This window comes from Leptonychotes weddellii, chromosome 15, assembly GCF_054177405.1.
Source record: "Leptonychotes weddellii isolate Sample4059 chromosome 15, ASM5417740v2, whole genome shotgun sequence".
Taxonomy (NCBI): domain Eukaryota; kingdom Metazoa; phylum Chordata; class Mammalia; order Carnivora; family Phocidae; genus Leptonychotes; species Leptonychotes weddellii.
Window position 1 is genome coordinate 14,847,225 of NC_138383.1, and position 17,994 is coordinate 14,865,218.

At 49.1% G+C, this 17,994-nt stretch overlaps 1 protein-coding gene across 1 annotated transcript in view; it reads right to left on the reverse strand.

Moving 5' to 3' along the window:
- Positions 1-17,994, reverse strand: part of ITGB3 (integrin subunit beta 3) — a 49,507-nt gene that overhangs the window by 8,734 nt on the left and 22,779 nt on the right. The window contains exons 3-13 of the mRNA XM_081804753.1: positions 17,225-17,420; positions 16,073-16,325; positions 14,604-14,766; positions 13,413-13,574; positions 11,441-11,536; positions 10,929-11,018; positions 10,053-10,192; positions 8,423-8,847; positions 3,931-4,153; positions 2,701-2,801; positions 488-607 (exon numbers count right to left, since the gene is read on the reverse strand). Coding sequence (XP_081660879.1) covers positions 488-607; positions 2,701-2,801; positions 3,931-4,153; positions 8,423-8,847; positions 10,053-10,192; positions 10,929-11,018; positions 11,441-11,536; positions 13,413-13,574; positions 14,604-14,766; positions 16,073-16,325; positions 17,225-17,420 — 1,969 coding nt within the window. The remainder of the gene's footprint in view (positions 1-487; positions 608-2,700; positions 2,802-3,930; positions 4,154-8,422; positions 8,848-10,052; positions 10,193-10,928; positions 11,019-11,440; positions 11,537-13,412; positions 13,575-14,603; positions 14,767-16,072; positions 16,326-17,224; positions 17,421-17,994) is intronic.

Here is a 17,994-nt window from a genome sequence, read left to right on the forward strand (position 1 = left end):
GTCACCTCAAAAAATGCCATGATATATTTTGTCCCTTCATGGGATCCATATCTACCTTCTTTTTTTTTTTTTTAAGGTTCTATTTATTTATTTTAGAGAGAGAGAGAGAGCATGACTGGATGGAGGGGCAGAGGGAGAGGGAGAGAGAGAATCTTAAACAGACTCCACACTGAGTGCAGAGCTCGACGTGGGCTCAATCCCATGACCCTGAAATCATGACCTGAGCCAAAATCAAGTCCGCCATTTAACCAACTGAGTTACCCAGGCGCCCCTCTACCTTCTTCCTTTCCTTACCCACCTTCTTATTTTTCTATCTCCTCAATTAGCAAAGTCGCTTTCTCACTAATATATGTATTTAAATATCACCCATACTCCAATGACAGGCCCTAACTTATCACTTGTAAGGTCAGTCTTAAACTGGCTGTTCTGTGTAAGAGGAGCGATGGATGGAAATTACTGCTTAACATGGCCCTTAGGGTTCACTCACCTGGCTCTTCTACCACATAGAGAATGGACTTTCCACTCGAGTCTTCATAGTACTGGAATCTGACGACACAGTCATCCTCATTCTTGTATGTACAATTCACTGCATCCTTCCCAGTATCCTCTGAGAAAGGGAAAAAGATGGAAGAATGAAAAGCGAGTCAATTCCTGGAATATGGGGCCATCTCCAAGCCCCAGTTATGAGACTTCTGAGAAAGTATGCAACAGGAAACCCTATGCCTGACGTTAGGCAAGATGTCTAGATTTGAGATGGCCTGGCAATTACCTCTAGATGAACCTCACTTCTGTATTTTGTCCCTCACAGGCCCTTTTTGGTTCTTATTCCTTCCTCTGGAAGGGACATGACATAATACATTCCACGGTCTGATTCAAAGCCCGGCCCTCCCACCTGCCAGCTGTGTAATACTAGGGAAGTTACTTGATCTCATTGGCTCTCTCTTTCTTCATCTATAAAAGGAAAATGATACCCCACCTCACAAGGTTGGTAGAGAACTAAATGGCATAAAGTAAACAGTACCTAACACACAGTGGGTGTTCCCTTCCCTCTCTTTCCCTTCTCTGCTTGCCCAACGATTCTTAATAATTCATTGACTCAGCCCTTATATTTCTTCCATTTCTGCTTCTGATCCAGTGCTCCTCTCAAGCCATCCCTTCTTCTCGGACTCCCATCACGTTTTGTAGGCTTCATCCCTTCTGATTCTGAAACCTCTTATTCTGACAGGGAAACGATAAGTACCCCTCCATCAGCTGCACTATATCCTCCAGTGATGAAGCCAGATGGGTAAAACTGACACATGATGAGGTTAAGCAAATGTCCCAAGGTTGCACCACAGGTGCATGATGGAGCAGGACTAGAACTTGAGTCTCAGAGCACATCCTACAGACTTGAACCCAACAGGCCTTCAGAAAACCAGTGGTATAAGAGTACAATGGAAAGGGTAAGGATTTCCGGATTTAGTTCTAAGCTTAACTTGTTCGGGCAGATTATATAACTTGCCTGAAATTCCATATCCTCATCTGTAAAATGAAGATAACAGTACTACAGTTCTACTTTACTAGGTTGTTGAGAAAAGGATAAGATGGTGGGTATGAAAGGGCACTTTCATAACTTTTATAACTCATACAATTCCATACAAACAAGCATTCATTTTTATGATTATCATGGCATGGGGGGAGGAGGTATGAGAAATACTTAATCAGCTAACCTGTGATATCCATCTGGTCTAGGTAATAAAAACATCTCACATTTCTCTCAGCAGTCTCTCCCCACTGAGCTAATCATAGCATACACCCAGTCTCTTCCAGAGGAAAAGCTGTGTCTTCAAACTCAATCCCCAAATCACTATCCTCACTCCCAGCCCCACCTCTAATATTAGCCAAATGGTCCAGAGATCTGACCCTTTCTGTAAAACCCCAGCCAGAAGCTGACTGTGTCTTACTGTGGCTCTCACTAAAAAACATGTTTCTTGCCTTCATGGGAGATGGCTATCTCAGGAGAGATTACCATCTCCCTGCTACCAGCCAAGGCCTAGCTGATCCAGATAATCATATCAGATGTGCTGACAGCAGCAAAGATTATCTCCTTTTAAGTCAAGGTAAAGTATAAACCAGAATAACTGCAAGCAAGAGTTTCGCTCCCCACTGTATTTTTATCTGTCTTATTCCAGGAAGGGCTCCATCATAATGAGTTTAACTACAAATCCATAAAGGTAAAGGTTTCCCTCCAAACCAGCAAAGCAGTATGCCTGGGCACTGTTTAACACTCTTCGTTAAGTAAACTCAGTAAATGCTTTACTAGCTTCCTAAAATGATGCCTGTCACTCTGTGCCTCAGTTTCTTCATCTGTAAAATAGGATGCATTGTCTTCTTTTCCTTGAGGGGGTAAAGTTAGGGTCTGAAATCAGGCATACTTTAAAAGTTATTTGTAGGATCTTGCTGAGTCTGTGGGTGCTGGGAAGCAGAATGGGGAGGGACTGTGGAACCAATTAGTAGAGGTGCAGGAGGACTCAGGGAAGCCAGCTTTTATGGAGTGCCTAGCAAGCATCAGGTCCGCACAACATGCCTTTGAGGTGGGAATTATTCTTCCATGTTACTGATGAGAGTTGAACAGTTTCTGGGGTTAATTGCACAATTTTAGAAGCTGTGTTTGTGTGTGTGTGTGTGTGTGCACGCAACTCTGAGATACACTGAACTTACTAAGTTCCTTCACAGACTCGATCTCATCACGACAGTAACGGTGGCAGGTATTGTCCTCATGGAGGGCTCCTCGGTCAAATTTCTTACACTCCACACACTCCCTAAAAGAGAGAGGACACAGAGATTAAGACAAGGGAAGAGCAAACTTACAAGGCTTCAGTCCGGCTCAGACCTCCACACACCAGAAAGCTGCTCCACCTCAGAAAACAAACAGCTGTACCACAATCCCGGGGGCCCAGAGGGTCCGGTCTGTGAGCTCAGGGTGGGAGGCCTGGCAGGCAGAGGGCCCCAGCACCATCATTAAACTTCCTCATGGTCCAACCGAGAGTATGACAGGAAGTGAAGCCTATGCCAGACTGGGGAGCCTTAAAGGCAGAACCGGTCATGTAATCTGGTTGCCCAGTGCAAAGGCAAATGTCAGGTCCCGTGTTTAAAAATGACTAAGAGGGCGCCTGGGTGGCTCAGTTGGTTAAGCGACTGCCTTCGGCTCAGGTCATGATCCTGGAGTCCCGGGATCGAGTCCCGCATCGGGCTCCCTGCTCGGCGGGGAGTCTGCTTCTCTCTCTGGCCCTCCCCCTCTCATGTGCTCTCTCTCATTCTCTCTCTCTCAAATAAATAAATAAAATCTTAAAAATAAAATAAAATAAAAATGACTAAGAATTACAAGACAGGGCCAGCAGAGCGGTAAACCAAGTGCGGGGCTCTTCTACGCACGGGGCGCTGTACAGATGCACAGGTTGCGCACCCCAAGAGTCCAGCCCTGCTTAAAGTGGCCAGAGAAATGGCAGGAGCATCCCCTGACCCCCAGATGAGTGAAGTACATGCTCGTGACCTTCTCCCGTCTCACAGTGTCCTTCATAACTGCAGCCCCATATCTCCCACAGAATCAGAATATCAGCACAGGAACATTCCCCTGGAAGCTCCCTGGTTCAGCCTTCCTCCCAACTCAGGGATTCAGGGTGCCAGCCCAGGAGAGCGGGTTTCTCCACCTGGAGTCCCCAGGGTGCTACTTTGGCCCCTGCCTGGTTGGCTCTCCCTCCAACGTTTCCCCACCTCTTCAGCGGAAAGAGGAAAGCTAGCCTCTTAGCCGCAGGGGACTCTTCCTCCTAAAGCTCTGGTGAGTAAGGGACAGACCCTGGAGGAGTGGGAGGGCGGTGGATTCCAGCCTGGGGGACCCTCCCCCTCCTGCCAGCACCCCGCTCTCTCCAACTCGCTTCTCAGCCCACTCACTTCTTAAAGGTGCAGGCGTCGGGGCAGGTGGGGCACTTCTCGCAGGTGTCCCCGTAGGAGCCGGGCTGGATGCACACGCAGCTGCCGCACTCACACTTGCCACGGCCGCTGCACAGCAACCCGTTGCTGGACATGCAGGTGTCCGTGCGCGTGGTACAATTGCAGTAGTAGCCGGTCCAGTCTGAGTCACACAGGCAGTCCCCACAGCTGCACTGGCCGTGGCCTGCAAGCACACAGCCCGAGGGGGCGGCAGCAGGTGAGGGTCCCCACCTCCCCCCGCCCTCCTCCTGTCGCCCCTCGTCAGCACCGCACTTCTGTGCTTTCCCTCCATCCTCCCCGGGGCCAAATCCACTGCCTGCCCTGTGTTCTCCTGGCGTTTACATGGACCTTTATTTTAACCCTTACGATCAGCCCATTTGCCTGCCTATCTGTTTCTCCTTCTAGACTGTGAGCTCCACGATGGGAGAGGACATATCAGTTTGTCCGCTGGGAGTGATTAGCATAACATCTGAAACACAGGAGGCAGGCAATTAATGTTTTGTTTATTGATCCATTTACTCAACAAACACTGCTTGAGCTCATGCTGGGCACCAGAGATTCAGCAGTGAACAAGACAGGCAAGGCCCCTGTGGCCCTGGAGCTTATGTCCTAGCTAAATTCCTGGAAAACGTACACGTTCAGCGTGTGCCCTGTGCTTTATTAGCAGAGTATTGCAAAGAACCAGCAGCGCTAGTAGGAAAGAGCTATTCACTTTACTGCAGGAGTGTAGGAATGGGAGAGAGGGGCCTGGGGTGGGGGTTAGGTTGGTTAAATGCAGGTTTTAACTCTTGGTGCTACATCCCCCTAATTACTTAACAAGGCTTGAAAACTTGGCTCCCAAACTCAGAAGAAAAGGTGACTCATTCTCAAGGATTCTGAATCAGGAAGAAGTGGATGAATAATAAAAATCTGATTGTTAATCAGAGGAAAGGCAGGGAGCAAGGGGGAAGTAACCTCAATTGGTCTGAAAACCACACCACTTGTGTGAGAAATGCGCCCCAAGGTGGTGGAGGAGAGGGAGGTGCATGGGCAGGCTCAAACGGGCTAGGTGGCACCTTCAGCATCCCAGTGACAGCCAGGCGAGCGGGGCCCCACAGTGTCCACTACACCCAGCTTTTAGTGATGGCTCCCGGACAGGGAAAGGCCAACGCCAAGAGGACTGGCAGCACTCAGAGGCCTCGGCCTCCTCAGAAACCCCTGTCCCATAGTGTTCCCTTTGTGCGGCCCAACAAAGTGATCTTTGAGAAGACGGTCTGCCAGGCCAGCCCGGGAGTGAAGTTGGGAGTCGAGTGGCAGGCTAGAGCCAGCAGGCCCTGGCAGGGTCCACCCATAAAAGGAAGCCACAGTGTGGTAATGTCACAGGACGGGCACCCCGCCAGCCAAAGGGTGGCTGAGCCTGGGTTCACAGGGAAGTCAGAGGAGGGCGGTGAGGAATGAAGAGAAAGTGTAAGAAAGAGGAGGGAAATAGCAAAGAAGGCAGCAGGGGAGGGGTGGAGATGAGGGAGGGGGAGGGGAAAGGGAGGAGCAGGCCTTTCAGGTCCCGTGGAAGGCAACCACTCTCCCTGAACAGCTTGACCCTCTGGGCTGATGCTTAGCTCCTCTCCCCTGCTTTATGAGCCAGCCCTTTGTTTGACATCCTACTTCCTCCATGAAGTCACCCAGGCTTCCTCTGCCTACAGTGAGTCTCTCTCCAGTGGACTCCTATAACTATTCCCCAAGGATACCTCACTTCCGAGACCGGGCAGGTTCTGCCTCATGCTGTGAATTATCCTTAGGTAAGTTAATTAAGGGCAAAACTGTCTTATCCATGCCTCTTGATCCCACAACACTACAGCACAGAGCCTGGCTCAGGGGCGCCTAATCAATCTACGCTCATGGATGCGGCAGGTGGGGAGTCCCTTGAGGACAAGGATGCACTCCCTGGTGTTTGAGGCAGGGGTGCTGATAACATGTAACCACAAAGGCCATACCCCGGTGGGGAGGGGGGAGGAGGAAGGCCAGAGGCTGGGGAAATAGCCAAGTGGTAGCCTGCCACCCTCATGGGCCACAGCTTGTGGCAAAGAATAGACCACAGGCCAGCAGCTCTGGAGAGAGACAGTGGTGAACAGGTGTATAAGCTGAGCAGTCAGGAATCAGGCATGACCCCTGTTCACCCATTTGGACTGAGTGCCTGGCACAGAACAGGTGTTCAATAAGTACGTGTCCCTGAGTATCTGTCCCTGGAGAGTGTGATGGTGGCACCACAGGATCTAGGCCCGAAACCAGTAGGCACACAACACTCTGGCTGGAAGCAGGGGGGTGGGGGAGGCCTCTCAGAGACTACAGTGGCTGCCTGGGGTTCCCTCATGAATTAAGCTGGAGCACACGGGGGACAAGCTGTTCTTGCACTGGTAGGAGGCAGGAAGCAGGCTGCTGACCCAGGCAGCTTTGTTTTATGGCTTCGGGGCAGCCAGCAGCTGAAGGAAACCCACTCTGGATGGGATCCCTCCCACAGGGCGTCACACCAGACCAGGAACCACGAGGCACAGAGGAGGAGTAGACCTCCCTCTGTCCCTGGTGCCCCCGAGGGGCTGTCTGTAGGCCTCTCCTAGGACAACCCTCTCCCCATGGTCTCCCACATCAAACTTAACCAATTCCCTTTGGCACTTTGAATACAATGTAAGTACTATTAAGTATTACAATGAGCTGAAATTCCTGCCTCACCCTCTAACTCAAACTGCTGTTTGTGTGTGTGTTGGTGTGTACCTGATCTCTCTCTCCCTATCATTTCTCTCCCATCTCTCGATCTCTCACTCAAATTTTGTTGGCTTGAGTAAAGGAAACAATGTTGCAGATAATAAAAAAAAGCCATTTTTATGTTACTAGGGCATGTTTTAGAATGACACAGATTTACCTTTCTAACCAAGCTTTCCTAGACTGATGTTAAAGTGAACATCTAGGTAGATTAGCTCAGCTCATTAAGCCCCAGTGCAAAGGAAGCCAATCTGAGTCATAGATTAGATCACCATAGAAGCCAATTATAATCTGTTGATTGGCTACACAATACACCCAAAAACCAATCCCAGCCAGTTTGCAAATGTTTTCGATCTGTCACAAGAGGGATCAAACCTCAGTGATCATAGCGCAGAAAAACCTCTCCCCAGTGCCCCAGGAACTACTCAGACATGCTGACTCTCAGGATAAAGACTAACTCACATTACTTTGATTTCTTCTAGCTGAAGAAGCATCCTAGGAGTGGTCTTCCGGGCAAAGAAAAACCAGCTTGAGATTTTCAATGGGCCTCAAGATTTTACAGAATTTTGTCATGAGAAGGACAAAACCTCAGTATCCTGCAGGTAGAAGGACTTGACATCATAATCCTCCATCTGTAGGCTGGACCCCTCAATGGCAATGCTTTCTAATTTATGTGCTGTCCAGCGTGCCAGCCACTAGCCACATGTGGTTCCTGCGCAAAAGAGGAACTGATGTTTTCATTTTTCATTCCATTTAAATTTATTTAAATTTTGCTTAAGTTATAATTCCATTTGATGAATTTAAATTTAAATAGCCACATGTGGCTACTACACTTGACAGCACAGATCTGGGACAGTAGTGCCAAGAGTGATAACAAAATAGTGCTGACATATCATCGGAGCTTGCACTTTTCCCGCCATCATTCCAAGTGTCTGGGCTCCTTAAATGTGCTTCATCGTCTTGCTTTTTTTACTATTGTCCAAGTCTTATGATGAAAAGACAAATTCACGTAAAACAAATATTGCTGGGGCGCCTGGGTGGCTCAGTTGTTAAGCGTCTGCCGTCAGCTCAGGTCATGATCTCAGGGTCCTGGGATCAAATCCTGCATCGGGCTCTCTGCTCAGTGGAGAGCCTGCTTCTCCCTCTCCCACTCTCCCTGCTTGTGTTCCCTCTCTCGCTGTGTCTCTCTCTGTCAAATAAATAAAATCTTAAAAAAAACAAAAACAAAAACAAATATTGCTAACTTTGCTAGATAGTCTGATAGCATATATTTTCCAAACCTGTAACTACCAAAAATCTAATTACCATCAGTCAGTGATTTTTTTTTTTTTTTACCTAAACATAAGGGGTTGGTCCCTATCCTCGAAAGTATTAGGAACCAGTATTAGAAGGGCAAGTGAAAGAAAAGAAGAAAACTGCCTTCACCTTCGAGCTTCCCCACTCAGCCCCAAGCTATTCTAGGAGGGGAGTCCCTCGGAGCCCAAGCTCACTTCCGCTTCTGTGTGTACCCCAGGAGCAAGGACTTGGGGAGCTGGGAGGGATTAAAGAGAACTTCCTTCTGCTTTCTGCCGTGGGAGCGGAGCACCATCAACACCATCCACTCGGCTCTGCCTGCCCGGCCTACCCGTGGCCACCCGAGCCCTGGCTGGAAGTTTCCAGAGGCCACAGATGCGTGAGCGCGCGTGGCGACGGGGACGGGAGCGCGTGCGGCTCTACTCACCCGAGCACATCTCCCCCTTGTAGCGGACACAGGAGAAGTCATCACACTCGCAGTACTTGCCCGTGATCTTGCCGAAGTCGCTGCTGTGGCAGACGCACTGGCCGCACAGACACTCGCCCCGCTGGCTGCAGGCGGGCTGGCCCTCCTGGGGGCTGCACTCGTCCTGCTGGGAGGGGCGGTAGTCCTCCTCCGAGCACTCACACTGGGACCCCAGCCAGCCAGGCCCGCAGCGGCACACCCCGCACTCAAACGTCCCATTGCCGTGGTTGCAGCGGTCGCTGGCAGTCTCGGCCTGGGCCTGGCATTCACAGTCACAGTCGAAGGCGACCTGGACCGTGAGGCTGTCTTTGAAGCCCACAGGCTTGATGGTGAAGGACTTCTCCTTCTCCTGGGGGCAGCCGCGCACCTTGGCCTCAATGCTGAAGCTCACCTGGGAGGAGAGTACGATCGCATTCAGACGCGGGTGGACCTGGACACTTTAACACTCCAGCCCTGGAGGGAAAGAAGGTGGGCCCTGCCCTGCCCTGCGGGGAGTAGCCAAACTGGGGGGTCTAACGCCCCAGCAACCTGGAGTTCCTCAGCCTCCCCACAACCCAGGTCTGCAAAGCAAAAAGAAGAGCCTGGGGACAGTTGTCCTGTTATATCTGGCTGGGTGCACAGATGTTAATTTAGTCATGAGATATGCTGGGGTTTTTTAATTCCACATATGAAATAAGCCAGCTCAAGCAGAACGGAACCTGTGATCTTATAAACATTCTGCTCTGGCCAACTAAGCTAGCTGGACTGATTACACAATGTCATATATCTTTGTAGCAAGACACACAAAGCACTATTTTGTACCACACAACCCCACACAGTGCCCAACCACAGGCTCGGGATCTACTGTTTCATTTCCATGAATATTTCATCACTTGTGCCATCATATACCTTTCCAGCCAATATTTCTTGGATAGGGTATGGGCACCTGTTCTAGAATATAGATAGATAGACACACGGACAGAGGGATAGAGATGGATATACAGATGCTGTAGATACAGGTGATATAGATAGAGCTCTCCCCCCTTCTGCTTCCCTCCCTCTCACCAGCCCTTCCCCTTTAGGCAGAAGCAGAAGAGAACCAACCACTAAGGAAAGAAAGCTGCAGAGGCCATAGAGGGACTGGAGGAGCAAAATGAACGTTTGCATTCCACAAGTCTATGAGAGTGGGTGTTTGGTCTTTTTGCTTGTTCCGTTTGCTGTTGAATCGTCAGCAGCTAGAATGATGCCTGTCAAGAAGTCAGTGCTCAGTAAATACTTACAGATGACACTGTCATTGTACATTGTAGAGGAAAGAAAGGCATTACCTTGGGGGAGGTTGGAGACTGGTTAGGGACTGAAGGTAAGAAATATTTTCATTTGTAATCAACTATGCATATGCAAACAGAGGAAACCTACATGCATGTTTTTAAAAAGAATTCTGATGGTGAAGTTTATGTAACAGAGAAGTTTAGACAACAGGAGCCTCAGAGGAAAAGGTGGGCAGCTCCATGATCTCTAACCTCTCATGACCTTCAGGAAGAAGGTACAAGGAAGGGAGGGGAGGGGTGTCCACAGACACTTGGGGGTACAGACCCTGCCCAGCTCAGCCCACCTCACCGTGTCTCCAATCTTGAGTCCGACACAAGACTTGAGGCCTGGGATGACCTCATTGTTGAGACAGGTGGCGTTGAAGGACAGAGACAACTCCTCAGGGAGGTCACGCACTTCCAGCTCTACTTTAGAGCGGATTTTCTAAGTAGAAAGGGGCAAAAGAAAGTAAGGGGATGAGCTGAGAGGAAGTGGAGAGGAACCAATTTCATCCCAAGCAAATTCTATCAGGGGGCCCTGGACTCACCCCAGCAGTGCCAGATGCTGAGGTTCGCCTAGAAGCTGCCAGGGGGGAGCACCCCTAGGAACCTGTTTCTTACTATATTTCCTGCAAGACCTGCTCCTCGCTCTCTCTCTCTCTCTCTCTCTGTCCCCACTGGTGCCTGGGTGAGTCTGGGTAAAATCTAAACCAGCTACACCCGCCTGCAAGCCTCATGGATGTGCAAAAAGGGAGTGCCAGCACTGGTCCCCTTGGAGAGTAGCCTTTTTTACCTAATTTTTAACCAACCTCACCTTCCCCATGGCTCAGCTCCATCTTCTCTCTGCTATTGGAGCCCTGTCCCTCACCCTGTCCTTCCTCCAATTTCAGGACTCTGCTCCTTCCTCATCACCATCCCCATCCTCTCTTTCCCTTCCACCTCCTCTAAGCTCTTTACCCATTGCTCCTAACACTCCCAGGCATTCCTTTCTGAGCCATTTCTCTCTCAGAAGGCTGCATTCCTCCCAGTGCTGGCCATCAACGAGCCTCTAGAAGAACAAGAGGAAGGCAGTGAAGGCTGCATGGTGGACTAGCATCCAGGATTCCCAAATCTGAGCCCTCCTGGGTCATGCCAAGTGAGGAGGATTCTTAGCAGGCCCATTTCCAGCGCAAGACACTTACTCCATATGCATCAACGATGAGCTGAAGGACATTGCTGGAATCGGTAGACAGAATCCCCACTGTGGTCCCTGGGATGAGCTCACTGTAGTTCTAGGAAGACAAAGATGTGCAAGGCTGACTGAAGGAAGATGGTGGTCTCCAAAGGCCCTCCCCAAATCAGACTGAGGGTCTTGAAATGAAGATTGAGGGAACAAAGGGATATTTTACTTGTTACTGCCAGTAATAAACCTAGCAGTTTTTCAGCCCTGAATAAAATTCTAAAGAACCTCTCACACCCTTCACCCCCACTAATGGCTCCCCTCTGGCTCTGCAAACACCAACACACCCATCCTCCTAGGTTCAAGGTTGGAGGAGAGAAACCATAAAAAGGAATCATTAGCTCCTGGGAACAAGTTGGAGGAGGGTCTTTCCTGGTTGGGAATATTGGTCCATGGTAGTGCACGCTGGGTCCCCAAGACAGATCCACCCATCATCACAGGCCCCACTCCAGGCAGCCCTGGGGGCATAGTCACCTGGTAGAGATTGACTACATTTGCAGTTACTGCAAAGATCAAATTGATGTTTTTCTGGGATAGCTTCTCAGTCATCAGCCCCAGAGAGGGATAATCCTGTAAAAAGGGAGGACATGGAGGTTGGTTAAGAATTCACCTCTATTCACATGCATCCCTGGATTCTACACCTTAGAACTTGGCTGATTTGGGCCATGGCCCAGACAGTGATGGTGTTTACACCTTTCCACCCCATGATCAATGTGAGGCAAGGGAGTAAGTAGCGACACAAACCCAGTTGTGAACTCCAGGGATAGATGAAGAGGCAAAGGCTGGTGGTGTCAAAACCAAGCATCTCTTTCTTCCCACTAGACTTCACGCATCCATACCAAGGAGCAGCCTCCATGAGCCAGGTACTGTCAGGCCTCATTTTGTTTTCCATTAACTCATTTAACAAACATTTATTGAATGACAAATATATTATAGTCTCTGCTGCCAAGGAGCTCATGGTCTGGAGCTGAAGACAGGTACATATAACTACAAAACAAAGCGAAGACCCAAAGAGTGGCATCACAAGGTGATGTTGGGGCTCAGAGGAGAGAGGGCTGGGTGAGGAGCAGGAAGTAAGGAGGGAGCGGCAAAGCGGAACTCGGAGTCTTCCTACCCCTCGCTCTCCGTCCCGTAGGTGTCAGGCCTCATTGGGTGAAGTTTCCTTGTTTTGTAGCTACTGACAAATGCCTCGGCCTGGCATGTGCATCCTCCTGGTGCACCAGCACGTGGTGGTCTCAGCCTTCCTTGCCAACCAGCATTCACATCTCTTCCTCTTCCACTTACCACTGAGCCAGCCTGCTCTTTCTCTCCCATAGAGTGGCCTTCTTTTTGGCAATCCTCCTCCCTCCTTAGGACCCAGATCAGGTCCCACCTTCTCTGGGAGGTCTTCCCTGACCATCCCTAGTTCATGATGAGCTTTCCTCCTCTGAATCCCGAAAGCCCTTATTGACTATGCTACCCCTTTAGCACTAATCACGCATCGTGTATTCCTGGTAGCACATCTCCTCAACTGAACTAAAAAGGGGATTACCTTACATAGTCCCTTTATCTCCCTCAGCCCCTGGTAAGGTGTCTTGCTTAGATTAGGTATCAATGATTACCACTGACTCACCCAATGCCTGGCAGTGCCCGACTTGGATAGGGCTGACACCAAGGAACTCAAGCCACAGTGGGGAAGCTGGTGAACTGTGAACATGTCCCTGGGATCCTAGACCTTGCAGGGAGCTCATGAGATCATCCAGCTCAGACTCCTGCCTTTACACAGGTGTACCATTAAGCCACCTAAACAAGGAGTTGCTGTATTGTCTTTAAGAGATAAAGAGTTCACACCTACCCCCAGATACCCAGGGTATCAGTATTCTGAGGGTCTTACATTTCTTTATGGCTTACAGCAATTAAACTCCCTTCCTCTTATTTGACCCTCTAAGGCCATAGAAAACAACTTATCAGAAGTCTTCTCAGGTATCAGCTAAACTTCTTTCTTTGAAGCTAAATGACTCGGAGCCCTTCAACCTTTCCCCACAGGAACAGATCTCTGCTCTTTTGATGATCTGTGTCTCTTTTTCCTCTGTCTTCCAATAACCACAAGTGAGCATGGTGTTCCAAGAAGAGGCTAATCTGTACAGAGGAGACAGGCAGGCCTGCTTTCCAGCTGGACCCGCAAAAGTCCTTCCAGTCCCTTCTGGATGCCATGCTGCTGCTGGAGGCAGCGGAGGGGGTGGCCGCAATGACCACAGCCGGGACCACTTATAATGGCTGTGCCGTCTGTCCCCTGGATGACGGTGTCCAGCTGGTATGCGAGGCAGTGGGAGGACAGGCTGAAACAAGCCCCGCACCCTGCCCCGGGGAAGGGTTGCCATTTTCATAGTCACACAAAGGCTCTGCCTGGGTTAGGGTAGCCCTGGCCATCGTGAATTGGGACCACAGGTGGTACCAAGAATCTCACCATGGTAGTGGAGGCAGAGTAATGGTTGTCACTTCCAACGTGACACTGCCCATCATTGGGCTGGACAATGCCTGCCAGCCTTCCATCCAGTGCTATATGGGTCTTGGCATCAGTGGTAAACACCAGCAAGTGGGATGCGTCGTTCCTCCAGCCAATCTTCTCCTGTTTAAAAAAAAAAATCAGGGGCGCCTGGGTGGCTCAGTCGTTAAGCGTCTGCCTTCGGCTCAGGTCATGGTCCCAGGGTCCTGGGATCGAGCCCCGCATTGGGCTCCCTGCTCAGCGGGAAGCCTGCTTCTCCCTCTCCCACTCCCCCTGCTTGTGTTTCCTCTCTCACTGTGTCTCTCTCTGTCAAATAAATAAAAAATCTTTAAAAAAAAAAAAATCAAAAGAGAGAAAGCAACTTCAGCCTTGTCATTGGTAGAAGACAAAGACCCAAGGACTTCCACGCCTGAAGGGCTGAGTAAGTCATCGTGAAGAACGGCTTCAGCCCCAGCTCTTGGAACACAAGCTGGAGCTTTTCCAATTCAAGGGTTTCTGTTCTCTTAGGAAAGGAATCTCAGCTGATTAGTTCAAGCCTCTGAAAGACACCTACCTCAACTCCAAATATAACTTTTCCAACAATAATCACGTGGCCTGTCTAGAAACCCGCCTGCACGTGCAGAGCTGGGCGGGGCTAAAGAAATCCCATCTGAACATCTGCCCACTTTGCTAAGGTTAAGTCAACCCAGCCTTGACTCTTCCAGAGAAGGCAGGATGATGCTCTCTCCAGAAAACAGCTGGGATCACTGAGGTTCAAAAAATGTCAGCTCTGGGCGCCTGGTTGGCTCAGTTGGTTAAGCGACTGCTTTCGGCTCAGGTCATGATCCTGGAGTCCCGGGATCGAGTCCCGCATCGGGCTCCCTGCTCAGCAGGGAGTCTGCTTCTCCCTCTCCCGCTCCCCCTCTTGTGCTCTTTCTCTCTCTCACTCTCTCTCAAATAAATAAATAAAATCTTTAAAAAAAAAAATGTCAGCTCTGGCCAGGGGGTGATAGGAACAAAGGTTGCATATCAGGAGAAACTTATTGCTCATACTGTACAAAACTTGGCTTAGCTCCTCTTATTTCACACACAAATCCCCACGGTTGAACCACTTCCTTCCCCCATTATAATCTATGCCAACCACACCGGGTGCTCCGTGCCCTCCAAACTCACATCACAGACTGTAGCCTGCATGATGGCATCAAAGCCACCCTCTGGGGCATCTCGGTTCCGCGACACACTCTGCTTCTTCACTTCTTCATTGAAGCGGGTCACCTGGTCAGTTAGCGTCAACACATGTTTGTAGCCAAACATAGGCAAACAGGTGGTCTTCATACTGGGGAGGGAGGGGGATAATTTAAGCAAGTACCCTGATGGAAGAGGCTGCATGGGGAGTGAGAGGGACAGAAGGAGGGACAAACATGGATAGCACACTGCCCAGCCCTATGCCATACAACCACAATTACCCAGACAGTTCCGACTCCAAACCCCTCCTGTCACATTGGCTTTCCCTCCAGCTAGCCTAGAAGAGAAGACAGTGAGCTGTGGAACCAGACTGCCTGGGTTCAAGTCCCAGCTCCTAGTCATGGGACTGTAGGCAAGCTTCTCTATAAAAATGAGGACATGATTGGTCATCTCTCATAAGAGCTGTTTGAGGCTTAAATGAGTTAACTCATGAAAAGCACTTACGTCAGAGTGAGACTCGATAGTTGTTGCTATCACCTTAGGCTTAACACTTCTCTAAAGTAACAGTAACACAATGATAAAGCAAAAGTTCATCCATAACTTAATGTCCATGAACCATCAACAAACTGATAGATCTGTGCTGGATGGGAGCATTTCTGTCCCCAGCCCAGTGGCTTAATTGATGGCTGACACCTTTACTGGGGAAACTTTACAACTCAGACAGGTTGAAAGGGTACATCATATAATTTTGAAAACTAAAAAGTAAATTTGTATATTGTCAGGCTCAATAACCATCATTTTAAATTATTATACTCTGTGCATTTTTATAGTCTCCACCAATTAAATAAATAAGCCATTCATTCAGTTGTAAGCCAAAGTGTCAACAGAGGCATACTCAACAATTTTTGAATTTATTAGAAGGTTCGATAAATATCATTTCTACTCTTTTTATATTCCTCTAGGACATAATGCCTTGCATTTTAGCTCTGTACGTCTCATACTCTGGATGATGAGGAGGACAATGGAATCAATCCTTCTGAAATCATAATTCCTCTATTTACTTATCCATAAATTTCTCTCTACTTTTTATCTCATTTCCCTCCCATTCTCTCTTATCTCCTACTTATTTGTGACCAAGGCCAAAAGGTAGTTAGTTTTCTTTCTGGAAATTTTCCACCCTTTCTAAATGCCTATCTGTCTAATCCTCTGGGTCCCAAGGGTCATAGAGGTTTTGGCAATTACTAACACTCCAAACAGCCTTGGATTCTATTGACACAACACTCCAGATCCACAGGCCAGCTCACTTGCGAGACAGGAAGCCCAAGGTAGAAAGGAGGTATGATTTGGCCAGATGGCCACAACAAAGCTATCCTAGAGCTAGAAACAGGAAGCAGAACTTGGACTTGCCTGAGACAAAGGGGAGGGATGCTGCCCTGGCTTCTACAGGAGGGACTTACTCATAGCAGGGGTTTTTGAGGGCCTCTGGTGGGGAGATGTACATGTATGGTGACATGGGCTTGTCCACGAAAGCCCCGAAGCCAATCCGCAAGTTACTGGTGAGCTTGTGCATCTGGGAGGCCAGCTTGGTGCCTAGGTTCTGGATGCTCGACAGATCATCCTTCATGGAGTAAGACAGGTCCATCAAGTAGTAGATGTCCACAGGGTAATCCTCCACTTGCCGGACTTGGATGGAGAAATTCTTTGAATCATCTGGAAGCCAAGAGGATGTTAGTTTTTCTCCTTTTTCTCCCTCTAAGACTTCATAAGTGGATTTGGACACAGTTGAGATGATGTAACTTCTTGATCAAATCAAACTTGAAAGCCCTGGTTCCTTCTCCTCTCCCTTTGCCATTCTATTCCTCTTCCAACTGCTTGATCCTCTGATTATTAACCTCTTTTTTTTTTTTTCCTATTCTAAAATTCTCCACCCTTTCTAAATGCCCATCTGTCTAACTCTCTGGGTCCCAAGAGTCACAGAGGTTTGGCAGTCACTACATTTCAGACGCTGTAAAAGGCAGGAACTCTGTCCCATCCTTCTCTGAATCCCATAGCTCCCATCAGATGCTTTGCACAAGGAAGGGACTTGGTTAAATCTTCTTGATATAATTGGAAAGTCTAAATCAAAGCTTCAAAAAGTCTGTCCCACAGCCTAATCCTTCCTCCCCTGAAGGTCTCCTGACCCTATATTCTCTCTGCCCCTGTGCCCCTGCCCCAATCTCACCTGGAAAGGGGGCTTACAATTACAAATTGCTTTCTCATCTTTTATCTCATTCAAGCCTCAACACAAAGCTACCAATTTAGGTAAAACAGGCATTGGGGGAAAGAAGTAATAGACATTTTGTTGAGTTCCTACTATGTTAGAAGGACTAAGTAACTTGCCCAAGGTCAAACAGCTAATCTATGGGACAGTTAAAATTCAAACTCAGATCTTCTGATTTCGGGTTCCACTACCTTCCATTTTCCTGCATTCTCCGGCCCACACTGCCCCTGACATCCTTCTCTTCCCACCTCATTTCCATTGCAAGCTACTTCCCCAAGGTTCAGGCCTCCACCTTGTGCCCTATGCCCATCTGTCCAGGGTCTCTCTCTGAAAAGAGCCCCCTCCCTACCTGGCCGAAGCCGGAGTGCAATCCTCTGAGGGGTGACTTGAGTAATCTGGGAGCTGTCTCCGGAGCCCTTGTCGCTGAGGGGTCTGGCCTCCAGGATGTGGGCCTCACTGATGGGGAACTCGATGGACTCCAAGGCACAGTTATCCTTCAGCAGATTCTCCTTCAGATTACAGCGGGGCGTGCCCAGAGGCAGGGCCTGTAAGACAGGAGCCCCAGGTGAAGCCCTGTGGTTGGAGCTCTGTGGCTCTCTGCCTCCTGCAGGCTTGGCCGACTCCCAACAGCCTCCAGCCCACCCAGCCCACCGTCTGGAGCTAAGTCAGCAGAAGTGAACTCAGGGTGGTCCCTCCTAAGATAGCCCATTGTACAGAAGGGGGAAACTGAGGCACCAGAAAGGTTGGGCGAGTGCCTGTTCATGGATTGGTAGTTAGGAAGAGGGTCAGTATTATAAGATGCCTGTTATACCAGCAGTTTTCAAACTGAAATGCACCCCACATGTGAGTCCCCAAAATCAGTGTAGAGGGTCTCAGCCATCAACTTATTCAATAAAATGCAACTGAATAGAATAGAAAGTGTTAACACGGGCGCCTGGGTGGCTCAGTTGGTTGGGCGACTGCCTTCGGCTCAGGTCATGATCCTGGAGTCCCGGGATCGAGTCCCGCATTGGGCTCCCTGCTCGGCAGGGTGTCTGCTTCTCCCTCTGACCCTCCTCCCTCTCATGCTCTCTCTCAAATAAAAAAAAAAAAAAAGAAAGTATTAACACATATAATTAG